At 30.6% G+C, this 19,864-nt stretch overlaps 3 protein-coding genes across 3 annotated transcripts in view; 1 reads left to right on the forward strand and 2 right to left on the reverse strand.

The window, feature by feature from the left end:
• Positions 1 to 570: 570 nt before the first annotated feature.
• LOC130891338 (N-acetylglucosamine-6-phosphate deacetylase) lies at positions 571 to 6,002 on the forward strand. Its single transcript, XM_057795992.1, has 7 exons — positions 571 to 913; positions 1,046 to 1,317; positions 1,374 to 1,506; positions 1,554 to 1,642; positions 3,666 to 3,807; positions 3,902 to 4,078; positions 5,458 to 6,002. The coding sequence occupies exons 1-7, from the start codon at positions 676 to 678 to the stop codon at positions 5,640 to 5,642; spliced, it is 1,236 nt and encodes a 411-aa protein (XP_057651975.1). The 5' UTR covers positions 571 to 675; the 3' UTR covers positions 5,643 to 6,002.
• On the reverse strand, positions 5,921 to 14,266 carry LOC130891336 (tudor domain-containing protein 3-like). The gene is made up of 6 exons (XM_057795990.1): positions 14,084 to 14,266; positions 13,949 to 14,033; positions 13,516 to 13,897; positions 10,374 to 11,566; positions 8,007 to 8,175; positions 5,921 to 6,215 (listed from the first exon to the last, which is right to left on the reverse strand). The coding sequence occupies exons 1-6, from the start codon at positions 14,107 to 14,109 to the stop codon at positions 6,175 to 6,177; spliced, it is 1,896 nt and encodes a 631-aa protein (XP_057651973.1). The 5' UTR covers positions 14,110 to 14,266; the 3' UTR covers positions 5,921 to 6,174.
• A 3,481-nt stretch (positions 14,267 to 17,747) lies between these two features.
• Positions 17,748 to 19,864, reverse strand: part of LOC130891485 (uncharacterized) — a 60,785-nt gene continuing 58,668 nt past the window's right edge. Inside the window, exon 7 of the mRNA XM_057796273.1 lies at positions 17,748 to 18,046. Coding sequence (XP_057652256.1) covers positions 17,839 to 18,046 — 208 coding nt within the window. The 3' untranslated portion in view covers positions 17,748 to 17,838. The remainder of the gene's footprint in view (positions 18,047 to 19,864) is intronic.

Here is a 19,864-nt window from a genome sequence, read left to right on the forward strand (position 1 = left end):
AGTACCACCCGGGTTGGGGTCAATATATGAGTTTAGCCTATTGTTATCCATTCACAAACACTGAAAATAGTGTGCCAAAGGCGTGCCGGTAGGATACTCGTAAAAAGGTAGAGGCACTAATAGGTTAAACGCAAAACGTAACTGTATAATCTACTACCTAAGTAATTCCTACACAATATTTCGATATTGACACTTCAGGCCAGAAAACATACTTTTCCTAATTCTCTTACGCAATTACTTGAAATTTTAATATTACAAACAATACTATTTCAAGACCTACACCTATGGCCGATTCCGAAATTGAGCCGAACTGGACGGAATTCCCCATTTTATTACTCTATATCTTTCAGAAATAGAGTATAGTTTTGAATTCAAATTACAATTTTAGATGTTCATAAATCGTTCGTGGAGGAATGTATGCTCAGAACATATTCTGAGCAAAGCATTTGCATTTGACACGACCAGAAAATATTCAGAATACATTCGGAATATGTGCAAATTATCTACAGCGAACGAAGCTATTATGTTGTTAAATTTGTTTAAAAAATACTACAACCGGCAACGTTGTTTAACCTCAATTTGCAGAAATCCGACTGATGACCGAGAAATTCACAGCTGATTTGGATTAATGTGTCAAAACAAAGATTTTTCATGTTTTGTTAAATTTTTGTAAAAATGGATGATAATGATCTCGTAACATTAGGAAAGTTACAAGAAAGTCAACTAATTACAAAATTTTATAATTGCCGTATCCTGCGAAACCATAAATTAGTCGATGATGAGTTATATGTTAGAAATGGTAAAGTTGTGGACGCAGTAGAGTTATTTTTCAAAGAGAAACGAGTGGCACACATATTTATAGACTGTAAAGGCGGTATCATAGCCCCAGGCCTCATCGACTTACAAATAAACGGTCAGTATTTACAATAACTTCCATATGTTAGGTAATATGTGAACATTAACTCAACTTTTTATTTACTAATATTTAGTTTTAATGTTTCCCGTACATTTTTAGATTTGTAATATTTTCTTTATTGTTTTCTAGGTGGATTCGGTTATGATTTCTCCTATTATGCACACACTGATAATGCTATAAAAGTTGTTTCTAAACAATTACTGCAATATGGAGTTGTAGCTTATTGTCCAACCGTTGTCACATCTCCCAGTTATGTTTATCACGATATTTTAGACAAAATAAAAAGAACTAAAGGTGGTAAAAATGGAGCTGCCATTTTGGGGGTTCATGTTGAAGGACCTTTTATCAACAAAGAAAAGAAAGGAGCGCATCCCGAGAAGTTTATGATGGATCATAAAGGGGTGAATCCATAAAAACTGTACAGGGTATTAATAATTCCAAGACTTTTCTATTTTAGTCTATGGTAACCATTAAGGAGACATATGGAGAGGGATACAAAAATATATCTATTATAACTTTAGCACCTGAAATGAAGTCTTCAGATTCCATCATCAAAAAATTGAAAGCAGATGGCAAAATTGTATCTTTAGGTAAATGGTTCCAATATTTTTTTTGTTTCAACAAGATTAAATTTCAGGACATTCCATGGCAAATTTGTTGCAAGGAGAAAATGCTGTTAAGTGTGGTGCTACATTAATAACCCATTTATTCAATGCAATGTTACCTGTAAGTATTTGTATGTTGATAAAAAAGGAGAATGAATATTTTTATGATATTGAACACACCATTTACTACCACTACAGTGACACCCACAATTACATTATGCGATAAACATTCAGAAACCAAAGGTAAACTGAACATGATATTTAAAAATAAAGGTACTGTCATGTGAAATTGAATATTTTATAATTAATCCTCAATTATGTACTTCAGAGTTAGAGGTGCAAAGTCCTATTTTCGTCAAATGAGGTTTTTTCCTGATCCTTGTTTATTTTTTGAAATACTATCATCCATAACAATTTAAGTCCTTGAAAAATTAATTTTTAGAATATAACTAAGATTATACAAACTCAAATTCTTTCATTATGTAGAGTAAAAAAACATAACTACACTTACTACCCAACCTGTGAAACTTGCACTTTTTTTCTTTGGAAGCTCTGGACTTAAAACTTCACCATCCATGATAACCCTAGAGTGATGCATGCTATGGGACGATGTCACAGTAGAGACAGGAAGGAATGATTTGGCATCTTACATTTAATAATCGGCAGTACATGAATTAATGGGATGTGCAACCAATAAGCTAACTGTATAGTTAGATAACTATATGGGAGTTGAAGTATAATAGTAGAGGAAAAACAAGAACCAGATATTTCACTCAGTTTTTAAATGTAATGTAAAATTCTTAGCTCACTGTAAGAATAACCGTAAATAAGAATCTTACTAAGAATGACTGTAAAGGACTTCATTGGTTTTTTTATTTCTTTCAACAACTCAACTGATAACTAATGAAGAACCTTTTTTGATCTCAACAAATGTGTGGCTTCAACTGAAGAAGGTATGGGAGTACTGTCCTACAATAGCATATTAAAGATATTGAATGTGTTGACTTGAACCACCTCGACAATACGGACTCATTTCCATGCTAAGGCCCATTCCTCCCTTTCAAATGACAATGAAGCAAATTACTAGTAATAAAGATCTCATGACATTACTCCATGGGTACCAGATGAGTATACTTCAAATCAATGCTGCATGTGATAATGAATCTGATTTTCCTGAATAGAAAACATTCACAAGTTGAAGAAAATCTAGCTATGTTCTTCATTTATGAGAAATAAAAGCTTAGTTCTAAAGATTTTGAAAGAAAATGTTCTCTCATAAGAAGTTTTGAGACAACATCAAGGTAGAAATTATATAGGTATGTGAAATAGATCATCATACATTATATGTATTCGATTTATATGAATCTGGAGGTAAGGGTGTATGTATGATTATCCTTCGAACAGCCATATTTCAAAAACTAAGCTAGATATAGATCGAAAAGGAGGTTGTAGGTATCGTTAAATCGATTAAAATTTCATCTTTCATTTTTTCAGTGTTCTGTGTGACTTACAATCATAAAAAAATATATGTAGTAAGTAGTCAAAATTATCAAACCATCATGTGTAGTGGAATATAATACAGGTATGGGAGACGTTTATATACAGGACCAATTGTTAGCGTGCTTTCCTGTTATGAGAAAATGTGTTAAAAAATTTCGTTTTATCTAATGGACATGGCTATTTTCAATTCACACGTTCTACATAATAAACTTAATTGTCGAATTTCGTTTAAAAATCGCTTAAGTATTATTGGCGCAAGTGGTCCTGCCAAATTATAATACCATATCGTTTGCAAGTCAAAAATTGGGCACATAGTGCCAGATACATTTGCATTCACCGACATGTTTTGAGAAAAACCACATGGTACCAAATTATTAGACTATAAGTTAGTCCTTGTTCTTTATAAATATTTCTATTTTGTTTCATTTATATATTTATTTATATTTTGTAATTGAAATGTTCTTTCAAAAATATATATCACCAATATAAGTATATTCCAAATAAAATGTATTACCCTTACATATTAATCCATATAGGAACCAATGAAATCCATTATATGTGCATAAAAGTCTTCAAATAATTTAGTACTCAAAGGGTTACCTTTGGTTTTTACTGTATAAAACGAGAAATACATTTTTTTGCAGTTTCATCATAGGGATCCCGGCTTAGTAGGCCTTTTAACTTCAGATCAGATCCAGAGCAAAAACTTATTTTTTGGAATTATCTCTGATGGAATCCACACACATCCATCTGCACTAAGAATAGCTTATAAGGTACATCCAGAGGGTAAGATATAATATAGTAGTATCCTAAACAAAATATCTTTTAATTGTAGATACTTATTGTGGTATTTTTATTAATAAGCTTTCTATTTTTGAAGGTTTGGTGTTGGTGACTGATGCGTTATCTGCATTGGGTCTGAATGATGGACGACACAGAATAGGACAGATGGAATTTGAGATAAGGGGTGGTATGGCATTTGTATCTGGTACAAATACTCTTTGTGGAAGCGTTGCAAGCATGCTGGAATGTGTTAGATTTTTTATAAATGCTACAGGTAAAAAAAGACAGTAGAAAAACTAAGTAATGACATACTAAATAAGAGTAACAGAAGTGATGCTTGGAATTCTTTAAACATTGATGACACATTGTCTACTGATATTATGAAATAATCTCTAGGTTTCTTGACTATGAGTAATAATATGGATATTGATAAAATTAAAAAAGTGAGTGTCCACATTTTGGACTTCGGAATATTCTTATTCAAAGGCAATTATTTTTCATCATTTCATCATAGAGCTCTAATATTTGTACAACTGACTTTATAATCAATCTTTGAGTGTTTACAAAATCGATTAAAAAATAATAAATATCTACATTTATCTTTAGGATGGATTTTCTAATTGTTTGACATTAATATTTTGCAATTATTTTTATAACAGATTTCCATTTATGTGATTATAATGTTAATACACTCCCTAACACATAGTTTGTTACTCGACTAAAATTTTTAATGAAACTAGCACATTTTAGTTGCTGCCTTTTTTTCTGAAACAGAGATATTTTTTACTAATAAGGTCTTGTCAATACTTGTACTGCTATGTTAAACGTGTAAATTTTCTAAAATCCAAGAAATGGTTTATATTCAAATCATTTTGTCCAAGTGGAGTGTGCTGTGGCTATTGCGTTGAATGGAGAAGACTTCTCACAAGTACAAGAGACACAACAATTCCATGTGGCACAATGCATAATGCTCCAAGGTTCTAAAAGACAGGAAGATTATTGTGACAAGGACTTTGCCAAGGTTCTTTGTGGTAATACTAACAAAAAATAAGTAATGATACGATAAGGAGACACTTAGTACCTTTGTTAAGTTCGGCACATCAAAGAGTGCAACTACAGATTGGTAGAGATCATGTGGTTGAGTATAAGGTCTGCAGTTGAGCCAATATTTTATCTGTTTAATAGTGATAGACATGTCCAATTATCAGAAGAGTACACGAGAGGTTTGAAGAATAGGAAGACCAAACCTAGATGAAGATAATATTAGAAGATAGTATTAGAACCATAAATCGCACCTTTCGCTACTTATGCCGTAGAAAATTGATTTGAAGAGATTGAAATCAAAATAATGGTATGGCCAGCTAACAGCACTGTCTTCAATAGGGCCTATATGGGATGTAATTGATTGTTTCTAACGAGATTTTAAATTTATGTACCAAAGAAGGAAAGACGGATGTATCTAATTCTTACAGTAGTAGTTGAAATTAAAAAATACATCAATTCATTGCAATCTTTAGATAAAAATCGAAATATATAAAACGTTTATTTTGTTAGAGTGTAGTTTAGCTTCCCCTTTAATGAATTTTGTATAAGTAACTAAAACATTTACTTAAAGAGAGAATGTTTTTTTAAACAGACATTTTTTTATTGTAGGTTGTCCTTGGGAATATGCTTTGGAAGCGGGTAGCCTACATCCTGCTAAAGTTTTAGGAATTGATAAACACAAAGGTCACTTGAATCCAGGAGCTGATGCCGATTTTATAATTTTAGATAATCACCTGCAATTGAAATCTACTTGGATAGCAGGGGAAAAGGTTTATGAAGCTTTACGTCTCTAGTGTGTGTTCGCGTACTAGAAAACTCTTTTTATATAACAAATAGGAATCCCTTTAAAACATAAATAATGTCCTTCAGATTTATTTGATTACAAATGAAAGCACAAGGGCTATGGCTTATACAGTTTTTTTTCTCAATTTGAACTTGAATTTTGAAATTTATTTGTGCTATAAAAATATTTAATACTCTTTGTTAATATTGTTTTTGTAACAAAAAAACAAGATTTTATATTTCTTTAAAGACCAATAGGGATTCATGTTTGAGGACTACATTAAAAAAATTTTTACATAAACATAATGTTACTATTTTATTGAACTTTTATGCAAATAAACATGAAAATTAAAGTTATTTTTAAATTAAAATTGTTATTCTTATAAAAAATTCACAACATAATAACAATAATTCTGAAAGTTAAACAAAATACTTTAACTGAAGAGTAAATATGGCTGATTTTGTCAGTAGTTTTCATTGTTTTTTGAGAGTATTCTAAAATTTATTAGCCAAATTATGTCAAACGAATGCTTTAGCCAATATTTACTTGTAATTTTTAGAACTTCTCCTAAATTCCATTGAACCTGAAAAGAAAGACTCATTACAATGTGCTCAAAACTTGGTAACAATTCAATTCTTGGATGATCCATAAAAAAGTTTTAATCAAAGATCTACATCCTTCACTATATATTGATGTCTTTAAGAACCCTTAAAAGTGCATGCCAATCTTCACAGTACAATTTATTAATTAATTTAATACAAATAAAATCTAATTATTATAACATAAATTGATATAAAAACATATCTCAAAACGAAACATTTTCTAATACTACAATAGGTGAATGCACGTTTTGCAAACAAAGATTGAATCTATATGATAATAGAGACTTTTCGTACTACCATCTCCCTATATTTTGAGATGTTTGTTGGCTTTCATCAGATAGCAAGTGTTTTGCTTTAGTTTTTTATATCTCATTTTCTTGATATTGAAGTAAGATTAATTTGTTTTCTTAGATGTTTATGAAAAGTCTATTGCTGATAACGAAATACAATGAAAAGATCAAGCGTTAAGTTGTTAACATTATTAATGTGTGATTAACACTTCAAAAAATTGTATTCTGTGATGAATAATGTTTATTTGATGATTTTCATATTTCACAGGAATTCATTTTTCTGCAACCAAATACATTATACAGGTATGCTAAGAAATAAATATGTTAAAATATTTCCTCCTTACTAGAGACTTGAGTACATTGTAACATGCCATTCGGCTTGTTACTTTTGTCTTCAAACATTTTGAATACTCGGTTCATGTATTGTGACACAATAAAACCTCGAAATTGAATAGAGTTTTTCCTCTACTTGTCTATACTTTAAATCAAAGTAAATTTGTGGTGATTTTATTCTATATATTAGCTGGTAAGTTTTTTAAATATCTTTTTGACTTTTTTTTATTATAGTACTCACAAAAATTCCAATCTTTAGTAATTTCCTTTAAAGCAAATTTTGTATAATAGTTTTCAGGTAAATTTGTATTCTCTACTTATTTGGGGAATAGAACAGAATCTGGTTTGGTTATATTTTAAAAACTATAGTTCTTTTATATGCTAGAGCATAAGCTCTTTTTATTCAAATCTGTTCTTTCCACTCGTTTCTTCTTCAGTTTTTTCCATCTGTGCTCCCGTTTCCTTTCTCATTTTATTTTTTTACCGCAGTTCACAGTTGCTAGGTTGGAGTTTCAACCAAACCCAAAGGACTCAACCGGTAAACCACAATCAAACAAATTCGACTCAACTCCAACAACTGGGAATTCCGTTGAGGGCTTCAACCATCCAGGATTTCCATAGATAAGTCAAAGTCTTATCTTTAATATATGTTATTTTTTTAATAAATTTGTTGCCAAAACTTTTTGTATTCTTATTTGGATAATGGTGTCCGGGGATAGTTTTAGTTTTTATTATTAATTTAAATCATAAGGTGTTTCCACCTTTTTTATTCATTTTTAACGTCATTCGTTAAAAAGCCGGTGGTGTCCGATTTAATATTAATTGTTCACCCCATCTGAGTACCAGTTATTTACATACTTCAACTGAGGCCAAATAACAGTACCCGAGGAAGAGTCTCTTGCCGGAGAATTTAAGGTTATAACATCACATATTTATTACTAAGGAAGTTTTATTATAGAATACATAATCAGGATTTGTGCTACCTATATTATTTATGGATGATTCAACTCTCCAGCAATCATTTAAAATATGAGATAGGTTAACAATAAATAATTCAATCATGGGATGATCGATATTGTGTAATTTGTATCTGCACAACCTAACCTAACCTATAAGTATATTTTGTAAAAGTAAATAAAAAAATAATACCTGGATATTGTCTATTCTTGTCATATTGCTGATTATTATTATTAGATCTACTGTTATTGGTCATTATTGGTAGACAATCTGTTTTTAGAATTTCTTCAATATTTCCATATCCCTTGAATCGAACGGCAAATGTTTTATCTGTGATTGAAATTATTGCTGCATTGTAAAACTGAAACGAAAACAAATTCTAGTTGAAAATAAGACTTAGATTTATAAACATGGGTATTTGATCTGACATTTACTGAATGAATAAAAAGTAAACAGTATTTGTGTGTTCAGTACTAATAAAGATACTTGAATATTAAACGAAGAAGCCGGTCCTGTCTGATTGCAGTGGAATTATAAAATTCGGCAGAAGTACGGCGCCTTTGATGTATATTGGAAATACCCGTTTGATGTTTGTTTTAAATTATAACGGGCGGGTTATTTACAGTATTTCTTCTGAATAATTTCTAGGAAGGTCTATTTATTTATTTGTTTTGTTTCTTTATTTTCTAGAACGTTTGGGATATATATAGGAGTTTGTGTAGCACAGTTTAATTAGTTTATAATAAATAGACATAGTGAATAGACCTTAAGAAAAGTAATAGAAGAATTTAAATTAATTATTTAAGTTAGTCAAGTGGTAGTGATAAGTGAATTATTATAAGTTAGTGTAGAGTATAGTGTTCAAATAAATTAAGAACTAAAGTGTTTTATTAATTCATCCTACGAATAGAAATCATATAATAAGAAAAATATTACATTATCAACAGATATTCTTCGAGACTTAGATATTTTTATTCAAATTGGGATCTCACCTACCAACGCCGTGCCAAATGTCTGTTTGTATATATTTCTCTACACATTTCATACAGTCAAGTAAGTATATAGTACATTATAAATAATTCAAAATTGTTGATCACCTTTCAAATTTATTTATATATATGCACTTTTAAGGTAATGTTTACTAGCGAACTAGGTCATATTAATCTGTGCAGTTTTAAATTGGGGGTGTATTTTTAACATTCATGAACGCCTAGAGCGCTTTATGTTCGCGTTCATTCTGAGCACTACTTAACGTTGGATGAACCAAAAAAAAAAAAAACGGGTGTTAGTGTAAAGAACTCCAAATCAACAGAGGTATATTACAAAACGATCCGCTCTGATCCCAAACACTCAATTAAATACCAATGAGACAATCCTGTCAATATCTGGCTTCTACAGGTGACATACTCTGATAGCAGAATTCAATCAGTATAAAAATTTGGAGAAGAGACAAAAAAGTTTGGGCCGAAAATAATTCGATAGAAGATATATAATTAAAAAAAGAAGATATATAATTAAAAGGAAAATTTATAATGATACTGTGAATAAGGAACAAATAATGTAAATTCGAGATTTTGCATACCTGTGGATAGAAAAAAATTGAACTGAAAACCTAAATTGTAAAAAGAGCACAAAAGTTTGTAAGCATAAGAGCATTGATTAAATTAAATTGTTTGTCTAGGTTGAGTAAAATGAGCTCCAGCACTTCTGGAGTTGTCTGGAGAGAAATTATGAGCACTTAGAAAATCTTTATGAGGGTTAAGTTTATTACGACACAATAGGTATATTGGTGGAACAAGTTCTGAGATAACAGAAATATTAATTGCCTTACATGGAGCTTCAGAGAAGACTAAAATTTTTAAAAAGGAAGAGGCTTATAAAGAAATAGAATGTCGACCTAAAAATAATAACTTAACAAAAGCTATGGGGCCAAAGAATTGAGCAGAACTGTATGGATAATTGGAAACCAACGACTGTGATTTTTTATTTATAATAGTAAACTATTTAGTACGATTAGAAATTAGAATTCTTTCTTAAACCAGTAGATCAAACAGTTTTCATGAAAATTTTTCTTCAGGCTATTTAAGACAAAACATATATGACTACATCTTTGAAAGAGCTACACATCTTGAGGAAAAAATAATCCAATCAAAACAGAACAAATGAGATATGAGAGACTATTTGGAAATCATATAGCTGATGGACATAAATTATTTAAATCTTTTATATGATATAATTTTGTTTGGTATTGTTTTCACCTTTATTCCTTTCATTTATTTTTTTTAATAGATTTTCATTTTGAAGTTAAATTGTTTGCGAGATTCTTAGTTAAAAATAATCTTCTCAATTCTATGTTCTTGTTTCAATACCAATTGATTTGGATGTTAATTAAACTACAGGAACAAACAAAGAGTGAAGTAGGAAACCAGTCGATGACTAAGTTCATTATTGTTTATCAAGATTGGAATTTAAGTTAGCTAATTTTTTCCAAAGTTCCACAAAATATTTTTAAATACTGTAAAATAGACATAGTAAATAATTATTGAAAATTGTTTTTACCTTGCCATCTTCCCAATATTTAGCCAAAATTTCATCTCCTACATTCCAGGTGGGGCCACTATTTTCTACTTTATGATTAAGTTCATCATTTTTTCTTGTACTGGAATTTAAATTTAAATGCTGCCTCAAACTCCTGCTAGCAAATTGACTATTCAATGACATTTTTTGAACTTCCTGGCTAATGTGATTGATATCATTTTGCTTTTGATGGGTTTTTCTATACATATTATTAGAAGTTGACATTGACTCTTGTTGAAAACTAGGGATAGTTTCAGGATTATGATTATTTATATTTGAGCGTTGGTAATGTATTATGGGTGGATTTGAATTATTATTTGAAATAGGCTTTTGCTCATATTGATAATTTGAATTCAATGGCTGCATTGGAGAATGATTATATTCATAACTGTAATTAGAGTTCTGGACTGGAGATGCATTATAGTGATAGTTGGGTCGGTTATTTTGAGATATAGACTTAAAGCTATTATTTTCTTGAGGAGTTTTATTGACTTGTGAATCTTTAAATTGGTTGCTATTGAAATGTTTTGGTTTATAAGAAAAATTTGCAGGGTTTTCAGTATACTTCTGTGGAGTCAATTCAGGATAGAAATTATTAGATTGACTGTAAGAATTATTATTTGGTTTCCTGGTATTTTGACCTTTCTTATTGCTATATTCTGGTTTTTCAAATTGTTTTGGAATTGAAGTTTTCTTTTTCTTATAATCATAATTGTTTGGATTCTCGAAACATGTTTCTGTGTCTTTAAAACCACTTTTAATTGGTTGATTTTGATAAAAAGTATCTTCCTTGGTACTAACAGGCAGTTTATCTTCCAGGAATGCAAATAAAGAAACTTTTTCTGATGGCTTCTGGGGTTTTTCATCTATTTCTCCTTTTTCTTTTCCTAGTTTTCCTTTGCCTTTCGTCAATTCCTTCTTTTCTTTATTTTTTTCTGTTGCTTTTTTATTGGTGTTATTTTGTACTTGTACACTTTGCTTTACTCTACCACTGAACACCTTTCTAACTGCACCTGATGATGCTTCTGCAATGGCGTCTTGTCGTTGTTGTTCAAATTCTGAATTCTCTTTTGAACCATCTTTATTTTTGTTTAGTAATGACTTAAAGTTCTCGCTTTGATTTCCAGTTTGAATTTTAGTACCAAAGTTTACCCATAGAGGCGGACCATCCTCATCTATAAAAATTTGTAATATATTATTCATTTTTAAAAAGTTTTGAATCTAAAATATTTGACTATCAATTAGTGTGGTCGTTAAAAATTGAATTTTTTGATGCAAAACACTGGGATTTTTTTTATTCAAAACAACTCGTGTCTCTACACGATCCAAGTTAATTTTTCAATACTAGGATATTGTGAAACAAAAATTTCAATACTTTCAATTTCATGATGTGTCTTTCTAATTAAAAATATATTTAGAGGCACGTGTGGTTTTGATTAAAAAAATGTTCTTAGTGTTTGTTCATCAAAAGAACCTTATTAGGGGGCGTCAAAAAAATTTTATTTTTTGACCGCCTTAAATTACTACATAAAGTGGTAACTAAATTATTCAACTTTTTTCGTCATAAGGATTTGCAATTATCAAGACTTTCACTTTTTTGTTTTTAATAATTATCTAGCACATTACTTTGCACTAAATTTCTTTTATTTCTTAGACTTTTTGATATGTTTATGCTTCTAAATGTTCTTAATTTTTGGTCTTTTCTAATTTAAAGTTTGTTTCTTTTATAATTTTTCAAAGACAGGTGAAACTTTGACTTTTCGACTTCTTTTAGTCTTTATAAAAATATACTTTGAAATATTAAGTAGATACAAATTAGTGACATTGCACTCTTTGTTGGCCAGTAATCATTCAAGGGAGGAAAAGGCACTAGACTCCCATGTTATTAATATGATTTTTCCTCCTACCTCATGACGAATAACTTTTAAATAATTTATTTATGAAAATAACATAAAAAAATTATTAAAGAACTGAAACTAAGAATTAGGCACAGTATAACTTACAGGTACATTATTTTTATTCTTGCATCCCACTTATTTTTAATTTGTGGTAATTATTTATACTAATGTTAAACATGCTATTTTAAAAAGTGGTTACTTGAATAGCATTAGAAGTTAGAGCTGGGTCATCACAGTCTATCTGATATTTTCATTAACATTATTATTCAGCTGGTACTCATACTTAGCTGATTACAATCAATTTCATTAACTTCAGTGACTCCCATAATTTGGTTCAAAATTTTTTGCTTTTTTTGCAAGAGATTGCTGCACATATCCTTCAGCAATATTCGTAGACTTCCGATCTCCATGTTGTTTTAAAGCTAGAATTACTCCTCCAGAATTTGCAAATAAATTTGCCAAGGTTCTTCTGATACTATAATATGCCCAGTATAATTTATGGTATATGTTCTATAGCAGACAAAAGTGTCTGATCCGTTTTAAGGCGTAGCACTATGTATTTTATATAAATTTCAATATAATCAGAGACATTCCATGAAGTTACTTTTATTTTCCCTACCTAGGGTGGAAAAGTATGACTTTGTTTCCTACAATGAGGCCAGGAAATGTATACTTTGGATAGAGGTAGGAGGAATAATTTTTTCTTAATCAATTATGTGGATTTTCGAATATCCAATAACAATCATTAATTGACTTTCTACTCTTTTGTGTGCTTTTAATACATTCTGAAATATGAAATGAATATAAAATTCCAACAATATGTTGAAATTGGTAATTCACTGTGACTTGACAATATGCTGCTCTCCAAATATTTGAAACCAAGCATATTTTGAAAAAAATTATTACAAAGTGACATTTTATTTGTTTCCACATATTTTACTCGGCAGAGGAACAATATCAACATAGTAGGGTAAACTGCCCCACAGTGAATTATTTGATATATCTTTGCTTCGGTTTTCCTTGAATAGAGTGCAATTCAATTATAATGATATTTTTAGAGTTCTTGAAAGTAAATTAGGTTTTAAGTTAATCCCAATAAAGTAAACAGTTTCTCAATCCATTTGTGTGGCAGATATGCCAATAATAAAGATTAGTGGATCATTGTAGGGCAGTTTACCCTATTCAATACATTTAAAATATAAAATAATATTTTTTGAAATACCTACTACTTGATCTATAATTTCTCTGAACACTTCTGGTGAGTTCCCATTTTTCAATTAAACTAGCAACTTTACCTCCTAAAACTTTACAGTTTTGGGGACTTAACAATAAAAATCCTGATACTACTTTGGCATCCTGAATTAGTAACTTTGTTCCTGGAGGAGTATTTTTCAAATTAATTGGAGTAATCGTAGATAATTCTAATGCTTGGATGTAGTTGTCACCATCTGTTAATGTTAATTTAAGCATTCGAGGTGCAGCTTGGGATTCTTCATTCGCTTTTGGGGCAGAAATGTTACGGATCTTGTGTATTTGAAGAACAATTTTGGACGTTGAACCATTTACTAAGTTATTTAATATGGGGGTGCATATTTCCTTTAAGTCTGTCTAAAAGTTTTTTCAGATTGAAAACTTTATAAACTTCCTGTTTTTACTTACGTTTAGGGCACAATTATACAGATGCTGTTTATCACTTATAGTTCCGTTTTCAGTTAAAAAATCGTTTCCACTCGAAGATATATGCCTAAAAATAGTAATGAATACACTGCTAAACATATAACTTACTTGTATTACCATTCGGCTCCTAAAACTGAGGACATTTTAAATGTTACTTAAAATTAATACCAAGATTATAAAAAATTATCATTTCCTTGTAGTTTTATTATCTATATATATATATTTTTTAAATTTGGGAACAGATGTATTGAATACAACCTTGAACTCAATTGACACACGTCAAAAAACAAGTAAGCTTCTATTTTAGAAAAACTATTCAGTATACAGCTAGGAAATCAAATCTGATAATTTGTATATCTAAGATATTATTAGAAGGAAAATTTCGTTAAGTATATTTTTCTCCTTCCAAATACCATGTTCTTTGTACCAAATCGACTGAAATTTAACATTTAACACTAACATAAAAATAAAGAACTAAACCAAATGCTCATCGATTACGTATACAAGTAATGTTATAATAAATTAATATATTATAAAAAAAATTTTAAAAACCACACGTCATAAAGGTTTAAAAGTGCAGGAAAAAGTAAGATATAAGGACAGAATAGGGTTGTGATAGGTAAGGTTGGTACGTATGACATCAGAAGTTCGTAAAAATAATTGAAAAAAAAAAATTACCAAAAGTATGAGCGCTTCATGAGAGAATATAACACAACATATACTAGTCTTGGAAGATAATAATTATTAAGATATTAATGAAATTTAAGCGCCCACACTTTAGGTAGTATTATAGTAAATTATTTTTTTCCAACTCTATTATTACCAACTTCAGACGTCATACGTACCAACCTTGTCCGCCACGACCCTATCCTGTTTTTCACTTTTTAAAAACGTTTTCTCTTTATAATATATTATTACTTTTCAGTGCACTTTTAAATCTTTAAAAAGTGTTGTTTTTAGAAGTTCTTCTCATAATATCTTATAGCCGCTGTATACGATAAATAATAGTTGAAAAACTTTCCAGCATGGCACTGGTATAGACAAAGGGTATGATATGAATGTAGTAATGGTAGATGAATTGAAATATGCCGAGTTAAAAAATTTAATCTCATTTTTAACCCAAGCAGTTCATTATTTCAACAACTTGCGTTGTACTAAAGTGTGAAAAGTTGTCCAAAGCGTGAATAATATTTGGCATTTTATTTAAAATTCACAATGATACTAATGACGTCACCTTTATTTAACACATTCCAAAAGACACTTTCACGTGTACAAGGACTTTTCGGAAACTATAACCAGGGTTCAGGTAGATCAGTTTCCGAACAACAATGAACGTAACTTCCGATCATCGTTTCTAAATAGTCCTACAGATTGTTATCCTCCTCTCTACCATCCACTAAATTTAGACTTTCTACTCAAAATCCTAATAAGAAAGCTAATTAGAAGGTTCTGAGTACACTTTTTTCATTTAGTTATAAAACTAATCGCGCACCGAATCCGGTCGAAAGTTTTAATAATGGCTCTAGTCCTGTCAAAGCAACGAAAATTGGTCTTCTCGTTGTATTACTGTACCTATCATCTAATCGCTTCAAACCATATATGTAATACTCTTATATAAATAGTTGGTAAGGGAAAAAAACGTCCCTACGTTACGGTGCCGACAATATTCATTTTCTCTCTCATTCGAGACGCTTTATCTATACTAGGCATGCTTCATGCATGTTAAAAATGCGCAGAACTAACTGAAGCGCTCGGAGGAGAGAGAGAACGATACACTATTTGTTTCACTTAGTCGGAACACCTTCCACTTATAGGAATTGCTCATAAGTATTACATATATGCTTCAAACTATAATCAAATTGAAATTTAAAAATTTCCTATTAAGAAAATACATCAGTGCCACTTTTATTTTAGTGATAAATACCCGACACGATGTTTAATGTTTCTTCGAGTCCTATACTATTCATATAACAAGGCTAGACAAGTTTTGACTATTTTGGAGTAAAGAGAAAAAACTCATGCATACCCCAACGAGGCTCACTATTTAAATTTGAGATACAAATAAAAACAAACATTTATAATTGGATATGGCTTTATTGTTTTTCAAAATATTCTCAATTAAAATCAGTACAATTTTGCTTACGTTTGAACCAAGAACTGATGTGTGAAAGCTCGCATTGTCGTGGTGGAGTATGGTTCGTCTTCTGCGATTGGTTTCATTGATGTTTTTGTCAGATTTGATCGTTCTACGTTGTTCTAATAGAATGGGGGCGATACGTCCAGTTTTTTCGATAAAACAGGCGAACATTTCCTTCGAAGTGCTTCGTGTGAAAACAAATTTTGTTGGATTTGGCTCGTATTGACTGACCTATAAGTCAAATGTTGCTTTTGTTTTGGGTTTATATGCATAGATCCATGATTCGTCGCCTGTCATGATCTTATATGTCTTTTGAAGTACCGCCATTGAATTTTTTCAGCATTTCTTTGCACCAATTCACATGAGATTTTTATTGAGCGATTCTCTAATTATGCGGAATCCACCGCGAACTAATTATTTTAACAGCGAAATGTTCGAGCAATATTGAGTTTATGGAAATTGAAATAATGCCTAAGTATGCCTCAATATTACGGTATATCACATGACGCTCTTGCACAGCAACGATGTATTCTGGCACAACAGCGTATTTTGGACGACCTTCACGAAATTCATCCTGTAGAGAAGTGCGACCACGATTGGTGATGTTCGAGATGGTGTTTTATCACCAAATGTCGAAGCGAGTTTATCATCACACTTCTGTTAGTTTAATCCACGTCAAAAGTCGGAGAAATTCATCGCAGGACAATATTCACGATTTAATTTCATTTTTTGATCAAGATGAATTTACAAGAATTTTAGGATGGTAATATCAGATGACATATTCACATCGGTGTTGCTATATTTCAAAACTTAAGTAGCAACCCTCGTAGATTTAATGCATCTGAAGGTGAGATATCTATGTTCAGTAGAAATGGGCATACTCTCAATTACACTTTAGCTGAAGAATGAGAAAGAAAGATAGAAAGAGTTATAGAGGTTAGTTGGATTGTTTGTGAGTGGGACAATCTCATTTAATTTACTAATTTACTCCATTTGGTTGTTCTACACTGTATTGTTTTACATTTATGTATAGCTGTCAACATTTATTTTCCCAAAAAAAGTGAGACATAGTAACTTTCAATAGCTAAAATTCAGACCAGAAAACGTAGGCTGCTTTCTAGTTCATTTAGTACTGTTTTAATTGTTTTTAGTCAACAACAAGTGAATGACAAAGGTGCAAAGCCACTAATCCAATTAAGAGATTATTTCGAAATGTCATGAATTGTGTATATTATGCAACGTATTGTAGAGGTGGAGACAAACTTTGTTTTGAATTTTCCTTTCGTTTTTGGAATTAAAAACGAGAGGCAAGTTATGTTTTCAAAATGATATTCATATTGTTCATGATCGTGGTCGTTCAGTTTTTTTTCGAAATAATTATATTGAAATTAGTGGTGACCTTTCTTCTATTTGAAATCTAGTATTGTAAAGGACAACAGAAGTATAGTTACAAATCTCATCTCCAGTGGTTATAGCAGAAAAAAAAATTGTTAATATAGCAACTGCTCAACTACTACTACTATATGTAGATTTGTCTAATTAATATTTTAGTTCTTTAGCATAGCCAAGTGGTTTACGGGGAGTTATTAATTACCAATCATCTGTTGGAGTCGTAGGGCTCTAATTTAATGGTGAAAAAGATACATATGTGATAAAAAACATTTATTTATCTACATACTCATCAATATACAATAACATTTATTTATAATCAGTTCTTGATATGATTTTTGAATAACTAATTGTCATCAATTAACCATGACAGTAGTCCCCTTTTTGCGTATTCATATTCAGTAAATATATCTAATAACGACAAAAGTCCTATTGAAAAACACACAAGCGCACAAAACATATAAAAGTCATGGAAATTTCTTCCATGGGTTAAATAATTAAATCTGTCTGTCACTGATTTCTTCAGCGATGTCCATTTGTATATCACTTTTTCCCTGTAACAAAATTAATAGATAAAAAAAAACCTTAAAAAAACAGGCGAATTTATATTTTCAATTAATAAATTTGTTTTTTCTACGTCCGTTATAATATTATAATTTTCATTCATAAGAAACGTAATTTCTGAATCGGTCAGAAAGCGTGAAAAAAGTACCGTAACGTGTCAGTTTTTAACGCAATTATAAAATTGTTTTATCAAAATAGTGGGCTGTGAAAGCTTTCTTTCTCATGTCAATTCGTTTTTCCCATAAGTCACACTTTTATTTCTTGAAAATTTCTTGAAAATCCGTTTTGTGTGTAATTAGAAGGAGTGCAGTATTATTATTAGTAATGGAGAGTAATAGTGAAGAACGTTTAAACTGCACACCTGAAGATGTTCTTGAATCGGCAACTGCAGCGACTATGAATCTTCTCCCTGAGAAATCCAGGGAACAGTATTTAAAAGAATATAATTCTTTTATGGATTGGCGTGCTAAAAAAGGCATAAACAGCTTCACAGAAGGAGTGTTACTAGCTTACTTTGAAACTAAATCCAAATCAGTTGGCTATAGACCCAAAAAATCTAAAACATTTGTTTTAATATTCGGAATCGTAGGAGCTCTGCGGAGAGAGAAATTATATAAAATGAAGTGTAATGCTATTAATAATACCGGAAATGTTTTAATTATCACAGTACCTGATACAAAAACTCATGTTCAACGTCGATTTACTGTTATTAGTGAAATATTTGACAATAGATTAAACATTTATAAAAAATATAAAACCCAACGACCCACAAATATCAAAACAGATCATTTCTTTTTGCAGTATAGAAATGGAAAATGAAAACCCAAGTTGTAGGTATCAATATCTTTTCAAAAATTCCCTCGCTCTGAATTTACCTAATCCAAAAAACTACACTGGGCATACATTTCGACGCTCTTCGGCGTCTCTATTAGTGGATTCCGGTGGTGATATAATTCAACTAAAGAAGTACGGTGTACGGAAATCCAACACAGTTGCGGAGGGTTTCGTAGACGGACTGAATAAAAACCAAAATGGATTCCGCAATGAAAATTTTAACGGGAACAACTAGTTTGACTTGAAGTCGTGAACATTTAAAATGTTCACGATCCTACCAACAATCCAACGTTACATGTTACCAATTCAAGTAATGTAACTTCTTCACTTCAAATTAATAATACTCACAGTTGCATTTTTAATATTACTATTACAAAATAAAAGTTTTGTCGAATTTTTTTACGACTACGGACGTAGAAAAATTTTTGTATGAAACTCGTGAGTAGAAACGTAAAACTTTTTTCACTCGTAGGAATTGCCGTCAAACCATCCCACTAGTGAAAAAAGTATTACTTTACTCATTTGTTGCATAAATAATTATTTATTGATATTAGGAAGAAAACTTGATTTTATTGATTAATAGCAGCCAGCTGTTGTGTTTTTATGTATTTCTTTAGTTAGTATACAAAAGCTTATTATTCAAGATATTTAACAGTTGTAGTGAATTCTCGAACTAAAAGTAAACGAATTTTTGATCACTCACTAGAAATAATAAGTGACCCGACAATTTCATTGATGAAAACAGTATAAAATACCTTACCACCTCAAAAATGACGAAGGGTAGCTACTTAAGTTTTGAGGTATGGCAACACTGATGTAAATATGTCAAATCTAACATCGCCATAATAAAGTTTGATATTTTTAATGGCGAACGTACTCAGAACATGTTGTCATACGAGTATTATCTGAGTTATTTACAGATACTTGAAACATTCATCTTGGTCCAAAAATGGAATGCAATCGCGGTTGCTTTT

This window comes from Diorhabda carinulata, chromosome 3 (assembly GCF_026250575.1).
Source record: "Diorhabda carinulata isolate Delta chromosome 3, icDioCari1.1, whole genome shotgun sequence".
NCBI lineage: Eukaryota > Metazoa > Arthropoda > Insecta > Coleoptera > Chrysomelidae > Diorhabda > Diorhabda carinulata.